Genomic DNA, 26,895 nt, shown 5'->3' on the forward strand with positions numbered 1-26,895 from the left:
GCAAAAAACAAGCATTTTTGTCGAGCCTTCGACTTTTGTCGAAAAAGCGAGACAAAGCGATCCTACATTCCGTCGGCGTCGTCGTCGTCGTCGTCGTCGTTGTCGTCGGCGGCGTCCACAAATATTCACTCTGTGGTTAAAGTTTTTGAAATTTTAATAACTTTCTTAAACTATTCTGGATTTCTACCAAACTTGGACAGAAGCTTGTTTATGATCATAAGATAATATTCAAAAGTAAATTTTGTAAAAAAAAAATTCCATTTTTTCCGTATTTTACTTATAAATGGACTTAGTTTTTCTGCCAGGAAACATTACATTCACTCTGTGGTTAAAGTTTTTGAAATTTTAATAACTTTCTTAAACTATCCTGGATTTGTACCAAACTTGGAAAGAAGCTTGTTTATGATCATAAGATAGTATCCAGAAGTAAATTTAAAAAAAAAAAATAACCAATTCCCGTATTTTACTTATAAATGGACTTAGTTTTTCTGCCAGTTAACATTACATTCACTCTGTGGTTAAAGTTTTTAAAATTTTAACAACTTTCTTAAACTATCCTGGATTTGTACCAAACTTGGACAGAAGCTTGTTTATGATTAAGAGCTAGTATCTAAAAGGAAATTTTGTTAAAATTTTGTTCCATTTTTTCCGTATTTTACTTATAAATGGAATTAGTTTTTCTTCCAGTTAACATTACATAACAGTCTGCAGTTTAAGTTTTTAAAACATTTATTAGATTCATAAACTATCCTGGATTTTTACCAAACTTGGACAGAAGCTACTTACAATCAAAAGATAGTATAGAGAGGAATATTTTTATTAATTTTTTTCCTCAATTTTGTTGAGCCTGTGATTAACAGCAAAAGTAGGCGAGACACTGGGTTCCGCGGAACCCTTACGAATTTTTCTAGTTTCATGACAATAACTTGTGTGTAAGTGTTTGGATATTTCTGAAATTGTACTACAAGGTTCCATATCACAAAGGGAAAGCTGGAATTGAGTTTGGGGGTAATTGCCCGAAACGTTTGGGAATTGGGGGCCAAAAAGGGGCCAAAAATAAGCATTTTTCTAGTTTACAGACAATAACTTGTGTTCAAGTGTATGGATCTCTCTGAAATTGTACTGCAAGGTACCATACCACAAAGGGAAGGCTGGGATTGAGTTTGGGGGTGATGAATCATAAGGGGGTTCAAAAAATTTGGGGGGGGGGATTTTTTTTTTTTTTTTTTTTCTTTTTTTCCTTTTTTTTTTCTTTTAAAATTTTCCATTTTAAGTTGGTTATTTCTGATTTATATTTAAAAGCAAATAATAATGATATGGTAGGAGATACACACCAAACAGGATGTGTAAATTATTATATAATAAGTATTGTGAAATAGCAAGAAATTTTCAATTGCACAGTATTGCACAATAGCAAGAAATCTTCAATTGCACAGTATTGCGCAATAGCAAGAAATCTTCAATTTAACAGTATTGCGCAATAGCAAGAAATATCCAATAGCACAATATTGCGCAATAGCAAGAAATTGTCAATTGTACAGTATTGCGCAATAGCAAGAAATATTCAATTGCACAGTATTGTGCAAAAGAAGATACTTCGTATAAATTGCTTATTTCTTGATCAATTTCAATGGGGTTTTATTCTTGAATTCTTGGGGTTCTTTAATATGCTGAATCTAACCGTGTATTAAGTTTTTGGATTTTGGGCCCCGTTTTTAAATTGGTCCACATTGAGGTCCAAAGGGTCCAAAATTAAACTTTGTTTGATTTCATCAAAAATTGAATTATTGGGGTTCTTTGATATGCCGAATCTAACCGTGTATTTAGATTTTTAATTTTGGGTCCCGTTTTTTAAATTTGTCTACATTAAGGTCTAAAGGGTCCAAAATTAAACTTAGTTTGATTTTAACAAAAATTGAATTCTTAGGGTTCTTTGATATGCTGAATCTAAACATGTGTTTAGATTTTTGATTATGGGCCCAGTTTTCAAGTTGGTCCAAGTTGGGGTCCAAAATTAAACTTTGTTTGATTTCAACAAAAATTGAATATATGGGGTTCTTTGATATGCTGAATCTAAACATGTATTTAGATTTTAGATTTTTGGCCCAGTTTTCAAGTTGGTCCAAATTGGGGTCCAAAATTAAACTTTGTTTGATTTCAACAAAAATTGAATATATGGGGTTCTTTGATATGCTGAATCTTACCATGTATTTAGATTTTTTATTTGTGGGCCCGCTATCAAATTGGTTCATATTGAGGTCAAAAGGGTCCAAAATTAAACTTTGTTTGATTTCATCAAAAATTGAATTATTGGGGTTCTTTGATATGCCAAATCTAACCGTGTATTTAGATTTTTAATTTTGGGTCCTGTTTTTTAAATTGCTCTACATTAAGGTCCAAAGGGTCCAAAATTAAACTTAGTTTGATTTTAACAAAAATTGAATTTTTGGGGTTCTTTGATATGCTGAATCTAAACATGTGTTTAGATTTTTGATTATGGGACCAGTTTTCAAGTTGGTCCAAGTTGGGGTCCAAAATTAAACTTTGTTTGATTTCAACAAAAATTGAATATATGGGGTTCTTTGATATGCTGAATCTAAACATGTATTTAGATTTTAGATTTTTGGCCCAGTTTTCAAGATGGTCCAAATTGGGGTCCAAAATTAAACTTTGTTTGATTTCAACAAAAATTGAATATATGGGGTTCTTTGATATGCTGAATCTTACCATGTATTTAGATTTTTTATTTGTGGGCCCGCTATCAGATTGGTTCATATTGAGGTCAAAAGGGTCCAAAATTAAACTTTGTTTGATTTCATCAAAAATTGAATTATTGGGGTTCTTTGATATGCCAAATCTAACTGTGTTTTTAGATTTTTAATTTAGGGTCCCGTTTTTTAAATTTGTCTACATTAAGGTCCAAAGGGTCCAAAATTAAACTTAGTTTGATTTTAACAAAAATTGAATTCTTCGGGTACTTTGATATGCTGAATCTAACACATGTTTAGATTTTTGATTATGGGACCAGTTTTCAAGTTTGTCCAAGTTGGGGTCCAAAATTAAACTTTGTTTGATTTCAACAAAAATTGAATATATGGGGTTCTTTGATATGCTGAATCTAACCATGTATTTTGATTTTGGACATTGGACCATAATAGGTAAATTAAAAAAATTGAAGTTCTAAGACCACATTCTTTCTGTGTCAGAAACCTATGCTGTGTCAAATATTTAATCACAATCCAAATTCAGAGCTGTATCAAGCTTGAATGTTGTGTCCATACTTGCCCCAACTGTTCAGGGTTCGACCTCTGCGGTCGTATCAAGCTGCGCCCAGCGAAGCATTTTATTCAATGATCTTGTACTTTCTATTTTAGGGTACCCTGCCTCCTCTGTTCCGGTGATGACACCAACTGTAACTACAGTATCTACACCAGGGATGGTCACTGTGGCATCCAGTATGCCAGTCACAAGTGTGGTACAGACGAACAAACTACAGACAAAAGTGGGTCCTCAGTCTGGTAAGAATCACAAATTATCTCGCTTGGAAAAAATGATATACATGCCCACTGAATTTATAATAATACTTTACAGATAGAGATGTACAATTTTGTTTGTATGATAGAATCTTATCTCAGATCATTTTATTTGGTATAACATTTCAATATTGTGAACATTAAAGGACAAATTTTTAAAAATCTGATTAATGATGTCAAGAGTTAATAGTAAAATGTTTTTTGTTGTTGTTGTTTTTTAAGCTGGACAGACACCTGTTTCCACTCAGCCAATCACAGTACAGATACAGCAGACTGACCAAGGAGCTAGACTGATGATACCTGCTGGACAGTTGTCTCAGTTACCTGGTAAATATATCATTTAACAATCAAAATAGGTTGTTGGCCAGCACTTAATGGTTTCACTTAACAAATTTCAATGATATAAATGCATTTGCTAAATAATTACAAGAGAATTGTGAGAGTAGAGTAGAATATCCTAAATAAAACAGGAACAGTTAAGTCTGACATGTCTGATGTACAAAAAGATAAAACTTTAATTTGCTGTAAAAACAATATAAAATGTATTTAAGTAAAGTTGACCATACTTGTCGATGCAAATCTCTAATTAGGGAAGTTACCATAAAAATTATGGAGTCAAGAGTCACCAGATGTGTAGATTATTGCCACTTAGGTGCTAGTGATATCCTACAATAAATCCTGGCTTTATGCACCGAGTACTTGCTATATCAGAGATACTTGGTTACCTTAGCTTGGGACAGATAATGTTTGAATAAAATTCCTGACCAGAAAGACTTGAAAATTGGTTCTTGCTGCTTTTGTGTTTTACTTGCAACATTGAGGATTAAGAGCAAAAGCTAGTCTTCTAAGATTAGGAAAGTGTCTAGGTTGGCTGACATGTCATTTTACCCTAGTTAACTATCATGTTGAAGTTCTGACTTTATGTGTCAATCCAGTACAAAACCCAGTTCATATGCATGTTGTAGTCTCCACTAGACATTTAACACCAATCCAGTATCCTCATGTTAAAAATCTGGCTAAGCCTGTCTGTCTAGTACAAATCTAAGTAATATACATGTAAAAATTGCCACTGGACATTACCAATCCATCCCATTTTTAATGAATGAATCTTGAAAATGGCAGAAAATCATTGCAGTTTTATTGTCATAGTTGTTTTGTTTTGACTTGTAATTGTTTTACTTGTGTAATTTGGAATGCAATTATTTGGTTTACTATAAAGGTCTAGTCTAACTCTTGATCCTGTCAAAAAAAAAAACTCACATGCCTTATCTTGAGAAGAAATTAAAAAGAATATATAATGTGAAAGCAAAGTCTTTAAGTCCAACATACTATTTGATATAAGTTTCTAATTATGGAATTTAATATAAAATTATGGAGTCAAAGAGTCACCAGATGTGTAGATTATTGCCACTTTGGTGCTAGTGATTTCCTACATTAAATCCTGGCTTTATGCACCGAGTACTTGCTTTATCAGAGATACTTGGTTACCTTAGCTTGGGACAGCTTATGAATAGTAGTATGAATAAAATCCCTGGTCAGGTCAAACCTAGTACTTAAAAATTGGTTCTTGCTGCTTCTCCTTTAAGCATGCAGCATTAAGGAGAAAGAGCAAAGACTGGTCTTCACAAGAGTCGGAATGTGTCCAGGTAGGACTTTCTGCATAGTGGTTACCCTAGTGAACTAGCATGTTAAAAATCTGGCTTAGTGTCTGTCTAGTACAAAGCCCAGTTTATTTGCTTGTATTTTTCCACACGACATTTAACATTAATCCATCATCCCATCTTACTTCGTTATGAGTTATGAATGAAACCCGAAAGTGCAGAAAATCATTGTAGTTTTAATGTCATAATTGTTTTAAATTTGACTTCTAATTGTTTTATTTGTGTAATATGGATTGAAATTATTTGGTATTTGCTTTAAAGGGTCTAGTCTTGATATTGATCAAATAGATAGAAATTTACATGCCTGGTCTTGAAAAAAGTTAAAAAGAATATAAAATGTGAAAGCAAAGTCTTTGAAGTCCAACATACTATTTGATACAAGTTTCTAATTATGGAATTTACCATAAAATTATGGAGTCTAGAGTCACCAGATGTGTAGATTATTGCCACTTAGGTGCTAGTGATTTCCTACATTAAATCCTGGCTTTATGCACTGAGTACTTGCTTTATCAGAGATACTTGGTTACCTTAGCTTGGGACAGCTTATGAATAGTAGTATGAATAAAATCCCTGGTCGGTTCAAAGCTAAGACTTGAAATTGGTTCTTACTGCTTCTCCTTAAAGCAGGTAGCATTTAGGAGTAAGAGCAAAGACTGCTCTTCCCAGTCGGAATGTGTCCTGTTACCCTAGTGAACTTGCACATTAGAAATCTTACTTAGCAAGTCTCCCTAGTACAATGCCCAGTTCATACGGGTGTTAAATTTGATACTGGACATTTAACACCAATCAATCTTCATCATCTATCCATATGAGTATTGAATGAATCCTGAAAGTGGCAGTAAATCATTGTAGTTTACAGCTCTTTTCATAATGCTAGCAAGACAAAGGTTTGTTGGGCTTGCTTGCTTTGTTTGTATCAATGTTTGCTCAGGCATTGTAATTAAGATTGACATCTGAAAACAACATAAAAAGGCAGATTTAAACTGTTACACATTATATTTAAATTTGATTGGACATTATCAAATAATCAAATTTACCTATAAACAGGATTAATTCCGCCTACTTATATTGTTTGCAGATGTCAATCTTAATTACAATGCTTGAGCAAACATTTATTCAAACAAAGCAAGCAAGTCAAACAAACCTTTGTCTTGTTAGCATTATGAAAAGAGCTGTAATGGCATTGTTTTAATATGACTTACAATTTGGAATGAAATAATTTTGTGTTTATTATGAAATAGAATAGTCTTGTTTTTGTTCCCCTTGTCTTAAGCTTGTATAGGAAATAAAAAGAATATACAAGTGTAAAAAAAGCAAAGTAGTATAAATCTCTAATTATGGAGTCAAGAGTCACCAGATGTGTAGATTGTTGCCACTTTGGTGCTAGTGATTTCCTACAATAAATCCTGGCTTTATGCACCGAGTACTTGCGTTATCAGAGATACTTGGTTACCTTAGCTTGGGACAGTTAATGAATAGTAGAGTGGATCCATATGATAGATGATGGGAACATTCAATTATCCAACATTGATAAGTATTCAAGTATATTTTGTGATGTTAATGTTAGATATATAGAATATGTTGATTTCTATTTTAGCTGGGTTTATACAGATAGTTCAGACTTCATTGGGACAACAGATGATCGCTACATCTGCAGTCAGTTCAGTAGCAACTACAGCTTCTGCAGGTAAAATAGGTTATATTTTAGGTTTTAAAAAAGAATGAACATTTTTTTCTTCTTCATTTTACTTTAAAAGAGTTTTGGCACATTATAGAAAGCCTTTTTTGGAAATTAAGACTTGGTGTGAAACCACTGCCATTGGAAACACACAGGAATGAGAGTTGTGTTAAATACATATTATTTTTGAAAAGATCAACAACTATGATAAATGTATTTATTTTCGAAAAGATCAACAACTATGATAAATGTATTTATTTTTGAAAAGATCAACAACTATGATAAATGTTGAAGAAACAATCTATTCAAAATTAGGTTATTTATATTTTCCTAACAAAAGTTGAAAATATAATCTTTTATTAAGGTTTTGTCTTGTATTAATCTGTTCAGTACTGTTTAATTGTTTATATGATTTTCTCGTAAAAATTGCTTGAAACTACTTAAGGTTGCATACTACAAGCTGCAAGGCATATTTTAATTTGAATGTGTTAGCTATTCAATAATATATTTAATACCTAATATAAATATAAGAAGATGTGGTATGATTTTCAAAGAGACAATTATCTACTAGAGACCAAACAAAGTGAAAGTAAGCAACAGGTCGCTGAATAGCCTTCAACAAAACCCATACAGTATAGCAAATTATAAAAGGCCCTGACATAACAAATGTTAAACAATTAACAGCCTGATTACTGTTATCATGTTTATATCTGATTGCAATCACAATTGAACTGCAGTTGAATTATTTTAGTTTCCTTGTTCTTTCTGACACATTAAATTGTAATTTTATAGTAGTAAATGGGCATCAGACCATAACCACTACAGCAAGTTCCTCTGTAACAGCTACTACAATGGCAACAACAGTCAGATCATCTGTACAGCTACCATTATCTACCATGGCTAATCAGAAGCCAGTAATGAGAGTCAGTCCTCTAACTTCTGAATCACAAGGTTAGTGTATATCATCTGTACAGCTACCATTATCTACCATGGCTAATCAGAAGCCAGTAATGAGAGTCAGTCCTCTAACTTCTGAATCACAAGGTTAGTGTATATCATCTGTACAGCTACCATTATCTACCATGGCTAATCAGAAGCCAGTAATGAGAGTCAGTCCTCTAACTTCTGAATCACAAGGTTAGTGTATATCATCTGTACAGCTACCTTTATCTACCATGGCTAATCAGAAGCCAGTAATGAGAGTCAGTCCTCTAACTTCTGAATCACAAGGTTAGTGTATATCATCTGTACAGCTACCATTATCTACCATGGCTAATCAGAAGCCAGTAATGAGAGTCAGTCCTCTAACTTCTGAATCACAAGGTTAGTGTATATCATCTGTACAGCTACCTTTATCTACCATGGCTAATCAGAAGCCAGTAATGAGAGTCAGTCCTCTAACTTCTGAATCACAAGGTTAGTGACTATCATCTGTACAGCTACCTTTATCTACCATGGCTAATCAGAAGCCAGTAATGAGAGTCAGTCCTCTAACTTCTGAATCACAAGGTTAGTGACTATCATCTGTACAGCTACCTTTATCTACCATGGCTAATCAGAAGCCAGTAATGAGAGTCAGTCCTCTAACTTCTGAATCACAAGGTTAGTGTATATCATCTGTACAGCTACCTTTATCTACCATGGCTAATCAGAAGCCAGTAATGAGAGTCAGTCCTCTAACTTCTGAATCACAAGGTTAGTGTATATCATCTGTACAGCTACCTTTATCTACCATGGCTAATCAGAAGCCAGTAATGAGAGTCAGTCCTCTAACTTCTGAATCACAAGGTTAGTGTATATCATCTGTACAGCTACCATTATCTACCATGGCTAATCAGAAGCCAGTAATGAGAGTCAGTCCTCTAACTTCTGAATCACAAGGTTAGTGTATATCATCTGTACAGCTACCTTTATCTACCATGGCTAATCAGAAGCCAGTAATGAGAGTCAGTCCTCTAACTTCTGAATCACAAGGTTAGTGACTATCATCTGTACAGCTACCTTTATCTACCATGGCTAATCAGAAGCCAGTAATGAGAGTCAGTCCTCTAACTTCTGAATCACAAGGTTAGTGTATATCATCTGTACAGCTACCTTTATCTACCATGGCTAATCAGAAGCCAGTAATGAGAGTCAGTCCTCTAACTTCTGAATCACAAGGTTAGTGACTTATCATCTGTGCAAGAGTCTGGCTATTTTTTATTCAGACCATATTATTAATGCCAATACAGCATGAACTACATGACAAACCTGTTTTAGTAGAACATTTAATAATGATTTGTGGATTGCAGAAGTTAAATTGGAATGATTACAAATATTAAAAAAAAAATGGAGTCAAGAGTCACCAGATGTGTAGATTATTGCCACTTTGGTGCTAGTGATATCCTACAATAAATCCTGGCTTTATGCACCGAGTACTTGCTTTATCAGAGATACTTGGTTACCTTAGCTTGGGACAGCTTATGAATAGTACTGTGAATATAATCCCTGGCATGGTTAAACCAAAGGCTTGAAAATTGAAACTTACTCTCATCATATGATTTTTAATTGAGGTCGAAAAACAAGTGGGGGGTTACTTGTTGCCTGCAATTTTCACGTTTGCCATTTAAGAACTTGTTTTTTATTTTCAGTATCATCCTCTATAATAAATGTGACAGATTTATCAGGGAGTGTAAAATTACCTGGAGCACCTTTACAAAACAAATCAGTGAAGAAAAAGGTCAGAAAAGAGATCAAGAAATCCGAGTTCTATTGTGTAAGTTATATTATATTGTGAGCAGTTTATTTTGAATTAGATGCTTTACATTTTAACTTTTAGATTTAACTTTTAGATATCAAACTCTGCCATAGAATGTTGAAACTGGTAATGTTTGTATTCTCTATTGGTGGGTAAATTGGTCACATTTTGTTGATTGTCTTGTTGTTTTGTGAAAAGAGAAAGGAAAACAATCTGGAATATTTAAAATATTAACATGAAGAGGAAAGGCTAGTTCTTTTTGAAAATTCATCATAATATAAATACTCAGGTTCAATTTATTAATTTTTGTATACATATACATGTAGGTGGCCTGTTGAAAGACAAGCCACAAATGTTGTCATACTTCAAAACATCAGAGAAAAAGGAGGAAACAAATTACTTGAATAGTTAATTGTTCCATTTTAACCCCATAAAAATAATGTTTACATGGTGTTTTGGGAAGCTATAATGCCAAAATTAGGGCATTTGGGAATTAAAATTAATGGATTAAGTTGATATTTTTTTAATTAATTCTCATTGAGATATTTTCCTTTTACTAGACTGAGGAATAACAAAAAAAATCCATGGCTATGCCCAACATGAAATAATGGTTAACCTGTATAAGGCAGTCATCGTTGTTCAGAAGCACACTGTGGTTTCTGAATTCCATAAGCCTGCCAATATCAAAGACCATCATAGAAGCCAGCAATGAATTTGTATTTGTTGTTGGTCGAAGATTGGCTACAGTAATCTGTTACCCTACACATGTTCTTTGATAATGATGGTAATTGGCTACAGTAATCTGTTACCCTACACATGTTCTTAAATAATGATGGTAATTGGCTACAGTAATCTGTTACCCTACACATGTTCTTTAATAATGATGGTAATTGGCTACAGTAATCTCTGTTACCCACACATGTTCTTTGATAATGATGGTAATTGGCTACAGTAATCTGTTACCCTACACATGTTCTTTGATAATGATGGTAATTGGCTACAGAAATCTGTTACCCTACACATGTTCTTTGATAATGATGGTAATTGGCTACAGTAAACTGTTACCCTACACATGTTCTTTGATAATGATGGTAATTGGCTACAGTAATCTCTGTTACCCTACACATGTTCTTTGATAATGATGGTAATTGGCTACAGTAATCTGTTACCCTACACATGTTCTTTGATAATGATGGTAATTGGCTACAATAATCTGTTGCCCTACACATGTTCTTTGATAATGATGGTAATTGACTACAGTAATCTCTGTTACCCTACACATGTTCTTTGATAATGATGGTAATCTCTGTTACCCTACACATGTTCTTTGATAATGATGGTAATCTCTGTTACCCTACACATGTTCTTTGATAATGATGGTAATCTCTGTTACCCTACACATGTTCTTTGATAATGATGGTAATCTCTATTACCCTACACATGTTCTTTGATAATGATGGTAATCTCTGTTACCCTACACATGTTCTTTGATAATGATGGTAGAGATAAAACTTTATTCAAGGATGTTAACAGAGGTACTAGCAAAAGTAGTCTTTCTCTGAAACTGTCTTATAGAATTACATCAAATCAATTTTGTCATAATACATAAGAAGGACAAAATACAATGGACAGTACATTAGACCACCAACACGCCATCAGAAGTGGTAAGATAAGGACTTTCTTACAGATGGATAGTATCCAAGAAACTATAACGAGGGATATAATGTTGCACATGTACATGCAGAGGAAAAGCTAGTTCATTATTTTTAATTCACCATAATGTTGATAGAAGTTTAACTGTGACAAGACTAAGTGTTGCTCTCCACCTGTTTTCAGTTTATTCAAAATTCTGACAACATTGAAATTTGTTTTATCAAACCAAACTGTTCTACTGGTCAGAAATTCAACAAACTGATGTAGAAAATCACAGTCAAGTCATGAAAGTGCAAGGTGATAAAGCATACTTACAATGATATTAGACTTTAATTCCACTTCATTGATATGATGAAAATGTTTATAAGAAGTTTTTTTGTATTCTTCATCCATTAGAATTACTGTTTACATGTTGTTTTGGGAATGTTTCTTTAAATGTCAATTTTGGAATCTTAAATGCAAAATTTAGTGTATTTAGGAATAAAAATTTGATGGAATATGTTGAGATAATTTCAGTAATTGAGTCATGATTTGAAGTTAATTCTCTTGGAAAAGGGGTCGTTTTACTACATCCTAAGGAATGATAAAAAAAATCCATGGTTAACAATAAAGTCTTATCTGACCAACATGAATACTGGCTTTTCGTAGAGCCATAGGGTACCAAGGCAGTCATCGTTGTTCAGAAGCACACTGTGGTTTCTGAATTCCATAAGCCTGCCAATATGAAAGACCATCATAGAAGCCAGCAATGAATTTGTATTTGTTGTTGGTCTGAAAAGATTGGTTACAGGAAACTTATCTGTTACACTCCACAGCTTCTTTAATAGTATGATACTTTATAAAAGAGGTAAAACAAAGTTTGGTTTACTGAAGGAAAACATGTATGCCTCTGGAGGGTTGACAACACATGATATTATTTGCTGTGTGTAATAGGGATAGAAGTAAATAAAATTCTGGTAACAAATGAAAATATTTTTGTTGTTATTGGGTATATAACAAAAGGGTTGTACAACCCCCTCTTAAATGTTTTCTCTGAAAAGCCTTTATTTCAAAACTCAATGAATATAAGAGGGAAGAATCACTAAATTTCTAAATCTACTGACAGCAAAGATGGCAGGATAAAACTTGTGATAATTTGGTAGGTAAACTTGATAGCATTGAAGTAAGATATCTTCAGATCTCACTCTATGATACAGAATAATATCTGATCTTACTCCTTTTCAGAATTCATTAGAAGAAAAGAAAATGAGAGAAAGAGAACAAAAGTTAGATTTTATTGCTAATACAAATGAGAAACATTGTTCACGTGTGCCTGTTTATGGACAAGACTTGTGTCACACAGTTGACGTGTTCCGAGATATGAATAAGACTTGTGTTAAAGACAATACATGGAAAGGTTTAGGCATGGTATACTGTCGTAATGTCCATACCTGGCCTAATGTTAATCATCCCAGTTATTACTGGAAACAAACCAAAGTGCTTTCAAATCTTGTAAATACTCCAGAACAATTCCTACACAAAATGGAGGATATCCTTTTAAGGTTTGTACACTTTATTTATTACTGTACAATTTTACATTTATCAATTATTAAATGAAATCAGTTGCAACAAAAAGACCTTTCACTAGTATCAGGACATTCAGTGAATAAGAAATTCAATTGGGTAAACTGCAGACTTTTAAAATTAAACATCTTCCCAAGAAAGGCAAGCATTTACAAGATGAAAATCGCATACAGACCAGATAAGTTGGATTTATTTAAGGCAGCTGTTATGTACACGGAAGTTATTTTAGTGTATTTTCCTGGATGTGTACACGTGTAAATATAATCTTGCCATACATATAGACATTTAAAATGAAATAACTAGACCTTAATATGGAAATAAGAAGTAGCAGTATGATTGCCAATGAGACAACTGTATGAGTTCAAATGATGTGGATATAAGCAATTATAGGTCATTGTACAGTCTTTAACAATGAGAAAACCCATACCATATAGTCGGCTATGAAAGGCCCCAACATGAAAAATATAGAAAAATTCACAAGAGAAACTGATAAAAGGTAGTGCAGTCATGGAAGTATTTAGGTGTAGAGGTGAGTTACAATTTTATAGGTATACAAAAGCATGCCATGTACTGTGATGACATTGAATGTAGTGTTCTTCATATCTGGTTATGCTATATAAAGGGCATTAACTCCTACTTTCATGTTTATATTACATGGATGTAATAATAATAAAATGCCTACAAGCTACAAATATAAATAATAAGAACATATAACTGTCTGGACATTTATTATGGATAGTTGGAAGAAATAAGTAAAATAATTGCAGTTGGTTAAGAATATTATATTAAATTAGAAAAATATGTCTACACAAAGCCTGGTTTCTGTATTTATCTGGTAAATTATTTTTGTAGGTACACATTTATCACCCCTCCTGTGACAGCTCCAAGGATTCAGATGCATGTGTCCCATCCTCCTCCTCAACATCTGGTGGAAGAGAGGAGACGGGAGACATTACTGCAGAGTGAACTGTCTCCTAAAGCAACTTGTCTTCATCCTATATCAACCCGACTTCTGGTACAGTTCCCAGAAAAACGCTTGATACAGTATGATTGTGGTAAGTCTACTACACACAAAAAGTAGGTGATCTGACTCTTGTCACATTCCTATTCAAATACAGAAACACTGGAAATTTATGTCACATCTAGAAATCTCAAATGGTAATTTGAAATATGAAAAGTACAAAATCATTATTAAAAATAAGAAACAACACTAAATGTCACATTCATTCTTTTGTTCAGGTTTTATCATGGAAAAGGGATATGTTGATAAATAAACTTGTGATGGATACCAGGATTTAAATTTTGGTTCACCAGATGACAAAAAGATTACAAAAGACTCATCAGTGATGCTTGAATCGAAAAAAAGTTTAAAAGGCCAAATATAATACAAAGTTGAAGAGCAATGAGGACCAAATTCCGAAACCAGCTATGTTAAAAACAAATTAAATTTATTATTAAATTTGGTTGTGAGTTTTTCTATAAAAAAAAATATACGTGAAGAGAGACGCAGAGCACATGTGAAAATGGTCCCAAGTCTTAAAGTTGATGACTAACAATTGTTTTTGCTCTTTTGTTGAAAAGAGATCAAGTTTTTGAAAGTCAGTTTTATCTTGCTGTATTAAAGTTTACAAATTTATCAAACAGTATATAATACAATACTATATCATTGAACCTGTATTATTTAACTTTGATAAGAATAAAACATAGATAATGAATGTTTTAGGAGCAGTTTTGATTTATTTTTCATTATTTCAGGAAAACTTCAAGTGCTGGATATTTTATTACATAGACTTAAAACAGAAGGACATAGAGTGTTAATATTTACACAGATGACAAAAATGTTGAACATTTTAGAGGCATTCCTAAACTACCATGGTCATATATATCTACGTCTTGACGGAACAACTAAGGTTGAACAAAGACAATTCCTAATGGACAGATTCAATGCGGATAGGAGGATATTTGTGTTTATTTTATCCACACGATCAGGTGGTATTGGTGTGAATTTGACAGGTGCTGATACTGTGATATTTTATGATAGTGACTGGAACCCAACTATGGATGCTCAAGCTCAGGATCGATGTCATAGGATTGGTCAGACCAGAGATGTTCATATCTATAGGTAAAATCATCAGGTTATTTTTTATAATGGCCCACTGACTTGGGTCGGGGCTATATACACTAGGAAAGCCATATGGTTATAGTGCCCGATTAATGGCAAGAACGCCAGATTATGGTTAATAAATAACCATAATTCGTAATTATAGATGTTTGACACAGAAATAGACGTCCTCCTCTGACTTTAGACGTTTGCTGTATTTTTAGACTTTTGTCCGGCGCTTTAGATGTTTGCCGTAATCCCTCTCATACTCTTAGATAACGATGTCCCTTTAATAACTTGCGCGAACGACGTGTGTATTATTTAACATTAGCTATAGTATTTTTAAAAGTGTTTCAGTTAATACACATGATTTATCGTGTCGACGGGAATTAGCTGTTTGTCCGATAAAACTGATGTGTATTGAGTCATCAATAGAACCAGTGAAGCGTGAGCGACGGTTATAAATACATCGTTAAAATGTAGAACAGATATATATAATCAATGCAAATCAGAATCTGTTAAAAATAACCATCTTATTTACGATGTATTTGAAAATATAGTTACCTGAAGACAGAAACAGATAGTATAGAACTATGGAGTAGACTGAGACTTATAATATAAAATGTCGCTGGATTAGATGATTAGTCTACATTTTTTTTCTTGGATTCTTTTATCAGTGTTGCAGGTTTCAAATTAAGGGGAAAGATCGAAATACAAATACGAAACGCTTTTAAGCATGGCTTTTCTGATGAATTAAATATCGAATTTTTTCATTGGTCAATAATAAAAATCTATTTTAATACGACCAATGTACACGATGAATACACGTGGTACCTTTGCAATACACAACTGCAAATATTTATGAATGGAAGTGGTTTATTAAGTTAAAGGTTCAAATTAGAAAATACGGAAATAAATGCAAATAAATTAAAGGTTCAAATTGGAAAATACGGAAATGAATGCAATCAAGTTAAAGGTTCAAATTGGAAAATGTGTTTAACCAGAGACATATATATATATACACAGAGATTGACAACTGTAACAATGGTCAGCATAAGTCTCTGGTTTAACTTTGAGTTTTATTTCTATTTTTGTCACTTGTCAGTAGCCTATTCATTCTATATACAGTGTCTCATATAAAGTCAATTTGTTTGGCTGGGTGTTGATTATTTTAATTATTGCATATGTTTTAATAGTTATAATTTATTATTATAATTATATATAAACATGAATCGTTAAGTATGTCCCAGGTTATAAATAGGAAGGACTTAATTATAGGAATATTGATTGGTATGAACACACTTAACAGGCACCTGATATTTATTTTTGTAATAATATGATGACCATACTAGAATTTATTAAATGCATTTCTGGTGATATTACTATTTAATTTTAACCTGGCTTATATACTAATACCTATGTCTCTCATATATAAATATATATACTGTTCCCGGATTTACTCAATATATACGAGTACTAACAGGACATTATCCAATGTCTTTGTTGCATTTATTTGTAATGTAAAGGTCTCCCATTCAGATAAGCGTGCAGAGTAATAAAGTTGCAATCGATTTTGGTAAATTGCTAACAATAAACAAGGTATAATAAATAGTAAAAGCTACAGGCTCAGCCCTTTGTTCGTGAAACGAACTAAATATTCGATCAGGACAGGAAATACCTGATCAATATATTTCAGGATAACATATTTATCTAAAATAATGTCCACTTTAATGTTTACCATCTTCATGGCAATTTTAGATATTTTATTTTGTTGATAAAATATATTTTGTTGGCCGGGAGCGCTTTTCCTTTTACAATCACCAGCAAACCACATTATTTAATAATCGAGGGGGTGGACAGGGGTACTGTAATGTACAGGAAAGTGAGAATGAGGGGTCGGGAAGAGAGTGTCGGATGGAGGAAAGCGGAAGTCAGAGGGTGTCAGATGGAGGTGCGGGCAGAGTTGGAATAAGAATAGTTTTTAGGCAGTTAAGCTGCCTTATGCGAGCACCCTAGATTTGTGTTCTACCCAATAAATGCTGAAATACGTGCCATTGTTATTATCTAGCTGGATATAATGTTATTTATAACTAATTGAATAGTTTTTTCATACTTTTAATTCTGGATTACAAAAATATGACCAGAAAAAACCTTAAATGATCGTCGAACCACCCAAAAGTTTTGAAGTTGCACATAGGAAGTAGAGCACATTAGGAATCCTTATGTAGTTTATTATCCCCTGTGCTTTTGGCAAAGATGTCAAAGAACAATTGTATGAAATATTTAATCGCCGAAAATCTTTAAAGACAAGTAGTTTAGATTTCCCAAATGGCAAAAGTCGTAGGAATATTGTTTGTCGTCAATACGTGTTACAACTACGTCAGTAGTCTATTAATAAGTTCCACTGTTCATGCTGTTGGCGGCAATTTCAAATTAGAAGACGAAATTTTCGTATCTTTTCAATTTGGAGGCAGGGGTTCAAATTAGCGGTGGTCCGAGGTCCGCGACCTTCCACTTTTGCAATCGGACTCTCGACTTGGTTACTAGCTACGCCCGACGGACCTTTCACTTGAAAGAAAATTAAAAATAACTTTGCAAACCTTTTTACCAAAGTCTCTAAATAAACGATCTCAAAACGTATTTTCATCTTTATTATTCATGACAGCGATGTTCATTTTGTTCAACCGCTAGCTTTATGCAGATAATCGCCTACAAGTAATGTGTAAATTCGAGTAAAATCGTATCTGACTGACAAAAACAACATTGAAAAACAATGGATGCCGTGTAGACAATTACAATATCGGGTCCGATTCCGGAAGCGGATAAGGGTAATTCCGGGTTTTGGAGATCAACTACAAATAAAATTTCAGGCAGGTGACAAAATACATCTATGCATGGTAAATAAATATAAACACTAGAAATGGAAACCAAAAGATATATGTAAAAGAAAGAAAAAGCAAAAAATATTTGATACAGAAACTCAAAATTACTTTTTGACAAATTTTAATGTCAAAATCCAATACAATGTGACAGCTGGGAACAGTATATCTAACAATATATATGTTCCTGGTGACAGTATAAATCTTCTTTATCAGTGATAAATGTTGATAATGCATGTAAGATGCTTTTAAAGTATAAACATATTACTGCAATTTTTTTCTCAATTTTGAAGGGTCAGTTAACATAGCTGGAAGTTTCTTACTTTGTTTTCGCAAATAGTGCAACTAGATTATATGATACCTGAATGTAAGCAATTCATATGATATATAGGTGGAATCCTTTGGGTCACTCTACCCCCTCCTGTTTGATAACTTTGAAACGGATGAGATCCCCACCCCTAAACCATATATATTCATGTATGGGACTATATAACTAATCAAATGAAATATAGGGGGAAGTCCCTAGGGTTACTCCACCCCTCCTGTTTGAGAACTTGGAAACAGTCGAGATCCCCACCCCTAAACCATATATATTCATGTATGGGACAATATAACTAATCAAATGAAATACAGGGGAGTCCCTGGGGTCACCCCAACCCTCCTGTTTTTGAACTTTGAAATGGTCGAGATCCCCACCCCATAACCAAATATATTCATGTATGGGACAATATAATAAATCAAATGAAATATAGAGGGAGTCCCTGCGGTCACCCCACCCCTCCTGTTTGAGAATTTGGAAACGGTCAAGATCCCAAGACAAGACAAGACAAGACAATTTATTTAAACTTAAGCACACGTATGGTGCTACAAGAGGATAACAATTATACATTAACAATTACATATATACTTATACATTTACAAGCAAGACACACAACAAATAAATAAGTGATATCATACAATAAAATTGAAATAAACCATAGTTGGTTGATTTGTTTGCAAAATTCTTAATTGCAACGTGGATATGAAGTTATTGTAACATGCTTTGTATTATGAAAATATTTTTTCAATATGTCTTAGAAACATGCACACTTTTGTTAGCAGTGGCACGTTACAGTGTGATAATAGACCAGTAAGTTTCAATTGGGAAGGATTTTGTGTGTAATATGTAGGTATATATCTTTCTCTTAAAGACATAATTTGTTCATTGGAGCATACAAAAAAATAATGATCCCATAAACCATACATATTCATGTATGTGACAATATAACAAATGAAATGAAATATAGGGGGAGTCCTTGGGGGTCACCCCACCCCTCCTGTTTGAGAACTTGGAAACGGTCGAGATCCACCCCTTAACCATATATATTGATGTATGGGACAATATAACAAATCATATGAAATATAGGTTGAGTGCTTGGGGCCACTCTACCCCTTCCTGTTTGAGAATTTGAAAACGGTCGAGATCCCCACCCTAAACCATATATATTCATGTATGGGACAATATAACAAATCAAATGAAATATAGGGGCAGCTCCTATGGTCACTGTAAACCATCCTGTTTGAGAACTTGGAAACGGTCGAGATCCTCACCCCGAAACCATATATACTCATGTATGGGACTATATAACAAATCAAATGAAATATAGGGGAGTCCCTGCAGTCACCCGACCCCTCCTGTTTGAGAACTTGGAAACAGTCGAGATCCCGACCTCTTAATTAAACCATATATATTCATGTATGGGACAGCAGAACTTATCAAATGAAATATAGGGAGAGTCCTAAGGTTCACCCTACCCCCTCCTGTTTGATAACTTGGAAACAGATGAGATCCCCACCCCTAAACCATATATACTCATGTATTTGGCAATATAACAAATCAAATGAAAAATAGGGGAAGTCACTGGGGTCACCCCACCCCCTCCTGTTTGAAAACTTGATAACGGACGAGATCCCCACCCCTAAACCATATATATATTCATGTATGGGACAACATAAAAAATCAAATGAAACATAGGGTTAGTCTCTAAGGTCACCCCATCCCCTCTTGTGTGTGTTTTAAGAACTTGTAAAAGTTTGAGATACCAACTCCTAAACCATATTCATTCCTGTTCGTCATTTCAAACAGATTTGAATGACATACAAGGTCAATCTCATAGGCATCACATATGCATATCACTTTACTAGACCTAATCAATGTGTACTAGACTTTGCCCAATGTCAGGCGACCATGGGAATGAATAATTATGGCAGCTTTGTTTGGGAGACTTCGTAACAGCATTCTGTTACAATTATTTCTTGTTTATTATAAAATTTTATTGATGCAAAAAATGAGCAGGTTTAAAGAATTTACCTTAATTATATTTTGAATAATTTCTGGTTCTATAAAAAATTTCATTTTAATATGGCTCATTTTAAAGAAAACATATCTTTCAAGCCCAAGAGTGTTTGACCAACTTTATTATAATCACCTGTCATTTTATTCCAAACTTAGACATCATGGACTTGGGGTGAAGGCGGGGGTCATTTACATTTACTATGGGCAGGTCAGTCAGACCTCACCTTTGATCCCCGTAGTAGTAAACATTTGTCTGATTTGTGTCTCATAACTTTTGCACTGTAGAACACAAACTCAGTTTTCTTTCCAGGGAAGCAAGTCCATGCATACTATTACAAGCTCGTACTAAGTCAACTTGAACTACTAACAGTCAACTAATACCAACGTTAACTATCAACTAGAACAACTGCAATCATTTCGAACTTGTACCACTGCAGACACATGACCATTAAAAATATACTTGATATATGCGTTGCTTTTGAAAACCTTGATAAAATATGAATTATTTGCCTTAATAATTAATTCATTAAATGAACATAAATGCACAATATATGAATGTTTAATGTTTGTTCTTTTAAATCTTAAAAAAAATGAAGCAACATAGCCACAGTTTTCATAATTATGTTTGCCTTGGTTTTTGGTTAACTGCCTACAGCGCTTACAGTGCTTTGATTTTCTTTTCTCTCTCCTCTCCTTACTTTTCGGTAATTAAATCCAAATAATAAGTACGTATAATATACACTACATACGTAATAAATACGGTGTACAGAATATAAATATAGAGATGAATTTGCAAAGACAACATTTCATATAAAATAGTTAAAGGTATGTTCCTACCACACAAAGAGCATTACAGTACAAGTAAATCAAATATGTTCCCAAACTCCATACACCACAATTATTCTCGGTGTGACACCAGGAAACTCCAATAATCCTCCCTAAATTCCCTCCGACTTCCGCTACTTTGTTTATTTCATTAGCGACATCTCTCCCAGCACAGTGTCACATCAGGTAATTAATTGCCCTAATCCTCTTGATCTATGCCAGCACGCGACAGTCAGAGTATTTGAAATTTCTTATGTAATTAAACAATTGTATTTCCTGTCTATTTATAATCAGGTTATATATCTAATTGCTTGACACAAATAAAAGATTTAAAAGCAAAATGTTGTTAATTCCTTCAATTGCATTAAATAGATTTATAAAAAAAAAAAAAAATACCTCGGTTTTTTTTTCTCACCGGTAAAATGATATTTTATTTACGAAAAGGGACATACTTGTGTAAAAATAATCGTAAACTACCACTTAATAAATGTGATCAGTTTAAAGAAAATTACGTGTCTCAATGTTTTGTATATGCAAATAAAAAATACCCAAATTATTCACCATTCACTATGTTTAAGTCTACGGCATTTTCTTATTACGATTTGTTGGCATTACTTTAGGATATTTAATACATTTCGGCTACAACAGGAATACTTCCATACATGTAACTAAATCAACCTTGGTACACAAATATGTGGTCTACGCGTGACATATTTGTCATTCGATGGGTATACATTGAATGAATGAATGAGAATTAGGTCCGGGCGATCTTTTCTAATCAAATTAATAATTAAAATTTGCTCTTTCTTACGAGCAGGGGAACGTCATAACCTATGCAATATCGTGCTTTTAGGTTGCTGCATTAACTCGTCGCTGCATAAATAATATTAATTTACGCACAATGAATGTAATCTTTGTGTGTTGTATTTTGGACAATTTTAAAAAAATAATTTGCCGTGGGAAGACAATTCCACGATACACATCTCCAGCATGTGGTTGAACTTGAACTTGACTTCGCTCACTATATTGAATGCTAAAAATAGCCGACATCAATTTTGTCCACGGCACGAGATTTTTATGGCGGGAAATTTCACGTAACATTAAACTCATGTGACCTTTATGAACGACCGTGGGAAAAATCATTCAGGTTTTAAATTTGCTATGTAATGATGTACATTTTTGTGCCTTAATATTGAGGCTCTATCAGGTCCTTTTACAATTGATTTACCGGAATCTAAAATATAATCCTTTTCCAAATAAACGATGATACGTCTTCTTTAACTATTTTATTTTTTATCAGTCAAAACAGGACATAGTCCTGTTAGTTAGGGGACGATCATTTGAAATTTTGGGGGGAGGGGCAAGGAGGATTTTGAAAAAAAAAATAACTCAGCGTTGATAATAACAAAAGTAAATGGTTTGTTCTGGTGTAGTTTGAAAATAAATAACCTGACTTACGATGTATTGAAAATAAATAAGTCGGCAGGTCTTTTAAGCCATTTTATAATAAATGCTATTCTTAAGTATGAGATGGCACCAGATTCTCCCAAAAATCGTCTTTTTATGCCCCCGCCGTAGTGAAGGGGGCATTAAGTTTTACCCATGTCCGTCTGTACGTCCGTCCCAAAGTTGGTTTCCGTTCTCTAACTTTTAATAGTTTGCCTCAACCAAATGTTATGAAACTTATACACAATGCTTATTACCACTAAATACAGACCAAGTTTGAATTTTGGTGGCGTCACTTTTACTGTTCTAGAGTTATGCTCCTTTATAAATGGTAAAATTGCTAAATTTTTCGTTTCCGTTCTCTAACTTAAGTTTGCCTCAACCAAATGTAAGAAGACTTACACACAATGCTTATTACCACAAAACTCAGATCAAGTTCAAATTTGGATAGCGTCACTTTTACCGTTCTTCAGTTATGTCCCTTTATAACTATATGATATGCAAGCGGGGGCATCATCTGTGTCCACATGTGGACACAATCCACATTTTTTCATATTTTTTTCGGGAAAAACTTTCCAAATCTTTTAAGAATACAATGTATAAATATAAATGTATTTGAAATGTCTGAAAATGGGTTTCATTTAACTTGAGGTATATTGTCTCAGGAACATTTACCTCCCTTTTATTACAAGGCTGCAACTACATTATGGCAAACGCCTCATGTGGGAAGTTTCAAAAACAAAAGCTTGTCTTCATACCTACTTAATGAGGGTTTTAATATTGTACTACTGTCTACTGAACTCCTTGATTCAAAATAATTCTATAATATATAATTTGTAGATTAATTTAAAAACAAAGAAGTTGTGAACGTAACGTAATTGCAATGCATTATTACTGTATGCTGATTTTCTTTGAACATATATACAAGGATCTCTATTCTTAATAAATTTTGCCCATTATTCTCTATTATTTATAAATTAGCACAGAGTGACCCTTAATTCTCTATTCTTTATGGTCTATTTTTCCCTAGTCTTTTTTTTTTGCCCTTTATTCTGTAAACCCCATCCAGACCCTCATATACATGATGAAAAATCTAGTACGTTAGTTTTGCTTCGAACACTAGTTGACATGGGTATAGAAAATTGTCATCTATGTTCTTTTCCCATCCGCAGTATCTATTACCTTTTCTTGCAACGTTAGGCAGCTCTGGATCTAGGATTTATACAAAATTTCCATTATCTCTGCATGATATGACATATAGATTTAAGTATTTACAGGAAAGAAACCTGCGCTAGCCAAACTAAATAAATGCCGAAAAGCAAGATCTCAAAATGACAGTAAAACAAGACGGATTAAAACCACAGGGACTCGGTTAGCAGATTAAAATTGTATTAATCAATGTTTATCTAAAAAAAAATCGTATTTCCTGTCTATTTGTATAACATTATAACGTTTTTAACGTTGGCATCAATATTTTTTTTGTATTCTAACAATGTGCAGTTTACTATCCATATCCATATACTGAACAATCTTATTCAGGCAAAGGACTGAAATAAAAATAAATAAAAGAAATAAAGAAAAACTTGAAACAAAATATCGGACATTAATCGTACATTAACGTATGCCTTTATTAAATGTGGACACCTGTAACAAATAAATACACAGTTTATTTATGTTTCAGTAAACGGTTCTCATAAAATATTATACTTAACTGCGGCCAAGCTTAGCGAAAGGCCGTGCGACATAATCAGTCAAACAAACTTTATTAGATCAACTCGTTAAGGAACGAGTGTTGTCATTGGTCAATTCAAACCTTTGACCTCAAATAAACTCAGTTAAGCCCCGCTCAAGCACACCTGCTAAAAAAACAAAACACGCGTACAATAAACGATCGAAAGTTGAATGATCGCGTACATGATTGTGTACTTGATTATCTCAAGACGTTCTAAATTATATACATGTGCATGTGAAATTTATTTATTTCATAATGTGCAAAAGTTCTAATAAGGTCCTTTTGTTTTAAATTTGATTTTTTTTAACAAAGACTCTTAACAGTTTTCACGGCGAAATATATTGAATCCAACTGTATCCTCTCAAGTAGTTCTGGACTAACCCCGTGCACCTTTTCTATCTGTTAATTTACATCATCATGTGTTTGCAATGAGACCAAATTAGGAATTATGAATGAAATGACTCGAGGCTGTTGGATAAACGTAAATGAGACCGTAATTAACTACAGACATAATTAACCAAATTACATAATATACTTTACGGTAAATAGGTTTTGTGTTCAATATTCATATTCTTTAGTAAGTATATCACAGCCTCCTCCTCGACCCTTAAACTAATCTCGTGTATACTAAACTTTTTGTTATAAATATGAAAAAACATAGAAATAAGAAAATAGAATTACAAATGACAACTTACATTTACATATCATTTCATGGCTTTTAAAAACAGGGACGTTTTGGGATTTTATGGATTTGACTTAGGATAGTGTGTTTTTTCCCTTCATATTCAGTTTACTAAGGGACATAATATATTTTAGTATAATAGTCCCAGGTTTACTTAATTTTGAAAACAAATCCCGAATTCTAAGTAAATTCGGTGCAGGTAACCATGCTTTCTTTTGAGGAAAATGGAGATAGCAAAACACTGGCCACAATGAAAGGAAATGTACTTTACACATGTTTGTAACTCCGGCGATGTAGGTGATGAAAATATTTACATAGATTTACATAGAAAACCAAGTATTATGTCAACGAACTCGCTAATTGGTAATGAAAAACAATCAATTGAACATGTTTAAAGAAATTGTGTTCATTCATTAAATGTATTAATAAAAAGGTGAAAGGTGGGTCCCTCCATGTACATTTATTTTGTCATCCTTAAATTTCTTTATATTTGGTTTAACAGTTTATTGTACATGTATTATTTTGTACTTCATTTAAAATAAGCATACTAAATTTGTTAACCTTCAATTTCATGTTTCTCGATAAATTCATTCAATTCCAAGTTTTGGGAGAAATGTGAAACCCATCATGAATTATTTTTATTATGAGATCTTTATTACATGTAACTAAAACATTGTCGAGACAATAAGGTAGGATATAATTGTATCCTGTCAGTGTGAAAGAAATTTAAAAGTGGTTCATTTAATGTGGCACATGTATTTATCCTTATCAGTGGCGGATCCAGAACTTTTCATGAAGGCGGGGGGGGGGGGGGGGGGGGGGTTGGCTCCAGTCATGCTTCAGTGATTCCCCATATAATCAACCAAATTTTTCCCACAAATTGGATCCGCCTATGCTAATATTTTTCATAATCCGGTACATGATAATTGGGTTGTTGCAAAGAGAACATTTATAAATACAAAAAATATATCACAAGGATAATATTTCTACCCCGTTATTTTAAAATCAGGCGATAACACAGCAGTACACAAACCTGTTTACGTTCGTAGTAAAACATAGTACATTCCATTGTCGGTCACCTGTGTCAATTCACGTGCACACTACGATTGTTGTTGTATTTGAATCTTTCGGCCAATGAAATGGGACGTTACAAGTTGTTTGTTTGTGTTACACCAGAATGTTATCAATGAATTATCAAATGCTAAACTGCAGTGTAAAATTGAAAACATTATTTACAAATAATAAAAAAATGGAATACTCTCCTGTTCTTTTGAGCCTTCCGAATAGCATTAGTTATGTCCGTGTCTAGTGCATCTGCTCCTTCTAAAGACATTGTTATTTCAAGAATGAACAAGAATGTGTCCATAGTACACGAATGCCCCACCCGCACTATCATTTTCTATGTTCGTGTGCGGGATTTTCTCGCTGCCTTGAAGACCCTTTGGTGACCTTCGGCTTTTATCTGCTCTTTGGTCGGGTTGTTGTCTCTTTGACACATTCCCCATTTCCATTCTCAATTTTATTAGTGGACCGTGAAATTGGGGTCAAAACTCTAATTTGGCATAATAATTAGAAAGATCATATCATAGGGAACATATGTACTAAGTTTCAAGTTGATTGGACGTTAACTTCATCTAAAACTTCTTTGACCAAAAACTTTAACCTGAAGCGGGACAGACGAACGAACGGACGTACAGATGCATAGACCAGAAAACATAATGTCCGTTCTTAGGAGAAAATTTCAGGGACTGAATTTTCGGCTCTCTCTTGACACCTTTTGCGAGTATGGCCCGTGTTATGAGAGAGCAATATCTCTTGCACGTAAAAGACACCCTTGTAGATTTCGAAAAAGAGCAGGCTAATGCCGCTACAAGGCAGCACTCGCAAAGTGGAAAGGGATTAATATAAGTTGCAATAACTTGTTTCCCAATCCTCTATAAATAAATATGTTTAAACTAACATAATGTCCATAAATGGGGCATACAAAGATCTAAATGAATTGCTGTCTAACTTCTACATTTTGACATTTCGAGATCGTTTTCGTGTGTATTTTGTATTTTTTATCTGTTC

At 33.5% G+C, this 26,895-nt stretch overlaps 1 protein-coding gene across 3 annotated transcripts in view; it reads left to right on the top strand.

Moving 5' to 3' along the window:
- LOC127711755 (helicase domino-like) overlaps positions 1 to 26,895 on the top strand; it is a 110,499-nt gene that overhangs the window by 41,424 nt on the left and 42,180 nt on the right. For all 3 annotated transcript variants that reach the window (XM_052217866.1, XM_052217867.1, XM_052217868.1), the window contains 8 exons: positions 3,375 to 3,518; positions 3,756 to 3,860; positions 6,792 to 6,881; positions 7,665 to 7,823; positions 9,503 to 9,627; positions 12,487 to 12,803; positions 13,678 to 13,880; positions 14,581 to 14,947. In XM_052217866.1, coding sequence (XP_052073826.1) covers positions 3,375 to 3,518; positions 3,756 to 3,860; positions 6,792 to 6,881; positions 7,665 to 7,823; positions 9,503 to 9,627; positions 12,487 to 12,803; positions 13,678 to 13,880; positions 14,581 to 14,947 — 1,510 coding nt within the window. The remainder of the gene's footprint in view (positions 1 to 3,374; positions 3,519 to 3,755; positions 3,861 to 6,791; positions 6,882 to 7,664; positions 7,824 to 9,502; positions 9,628 to 12,486; positions 12,804 to 13,677; positions 13,881 to 14,580; positions 14,948 to 26,895) is intronic.

The sequence above is a fragment of the Mytilus californianus genome, unplaced genomic scaffold (assembly GCF_021869535.1).
Source record: "Mytilus californianus isolate M0D057914Y unplaced genomic scaffold, xbMytCali1.0.p SCAF_8, whole genome shotgun sequence".
Classification (NCBI taxonomy): Eukaryota; Metazoa; Mollusca; class Bivalvia; order Mytilida; family Mytilidae; genus Mytilus; species Mytilus californianus.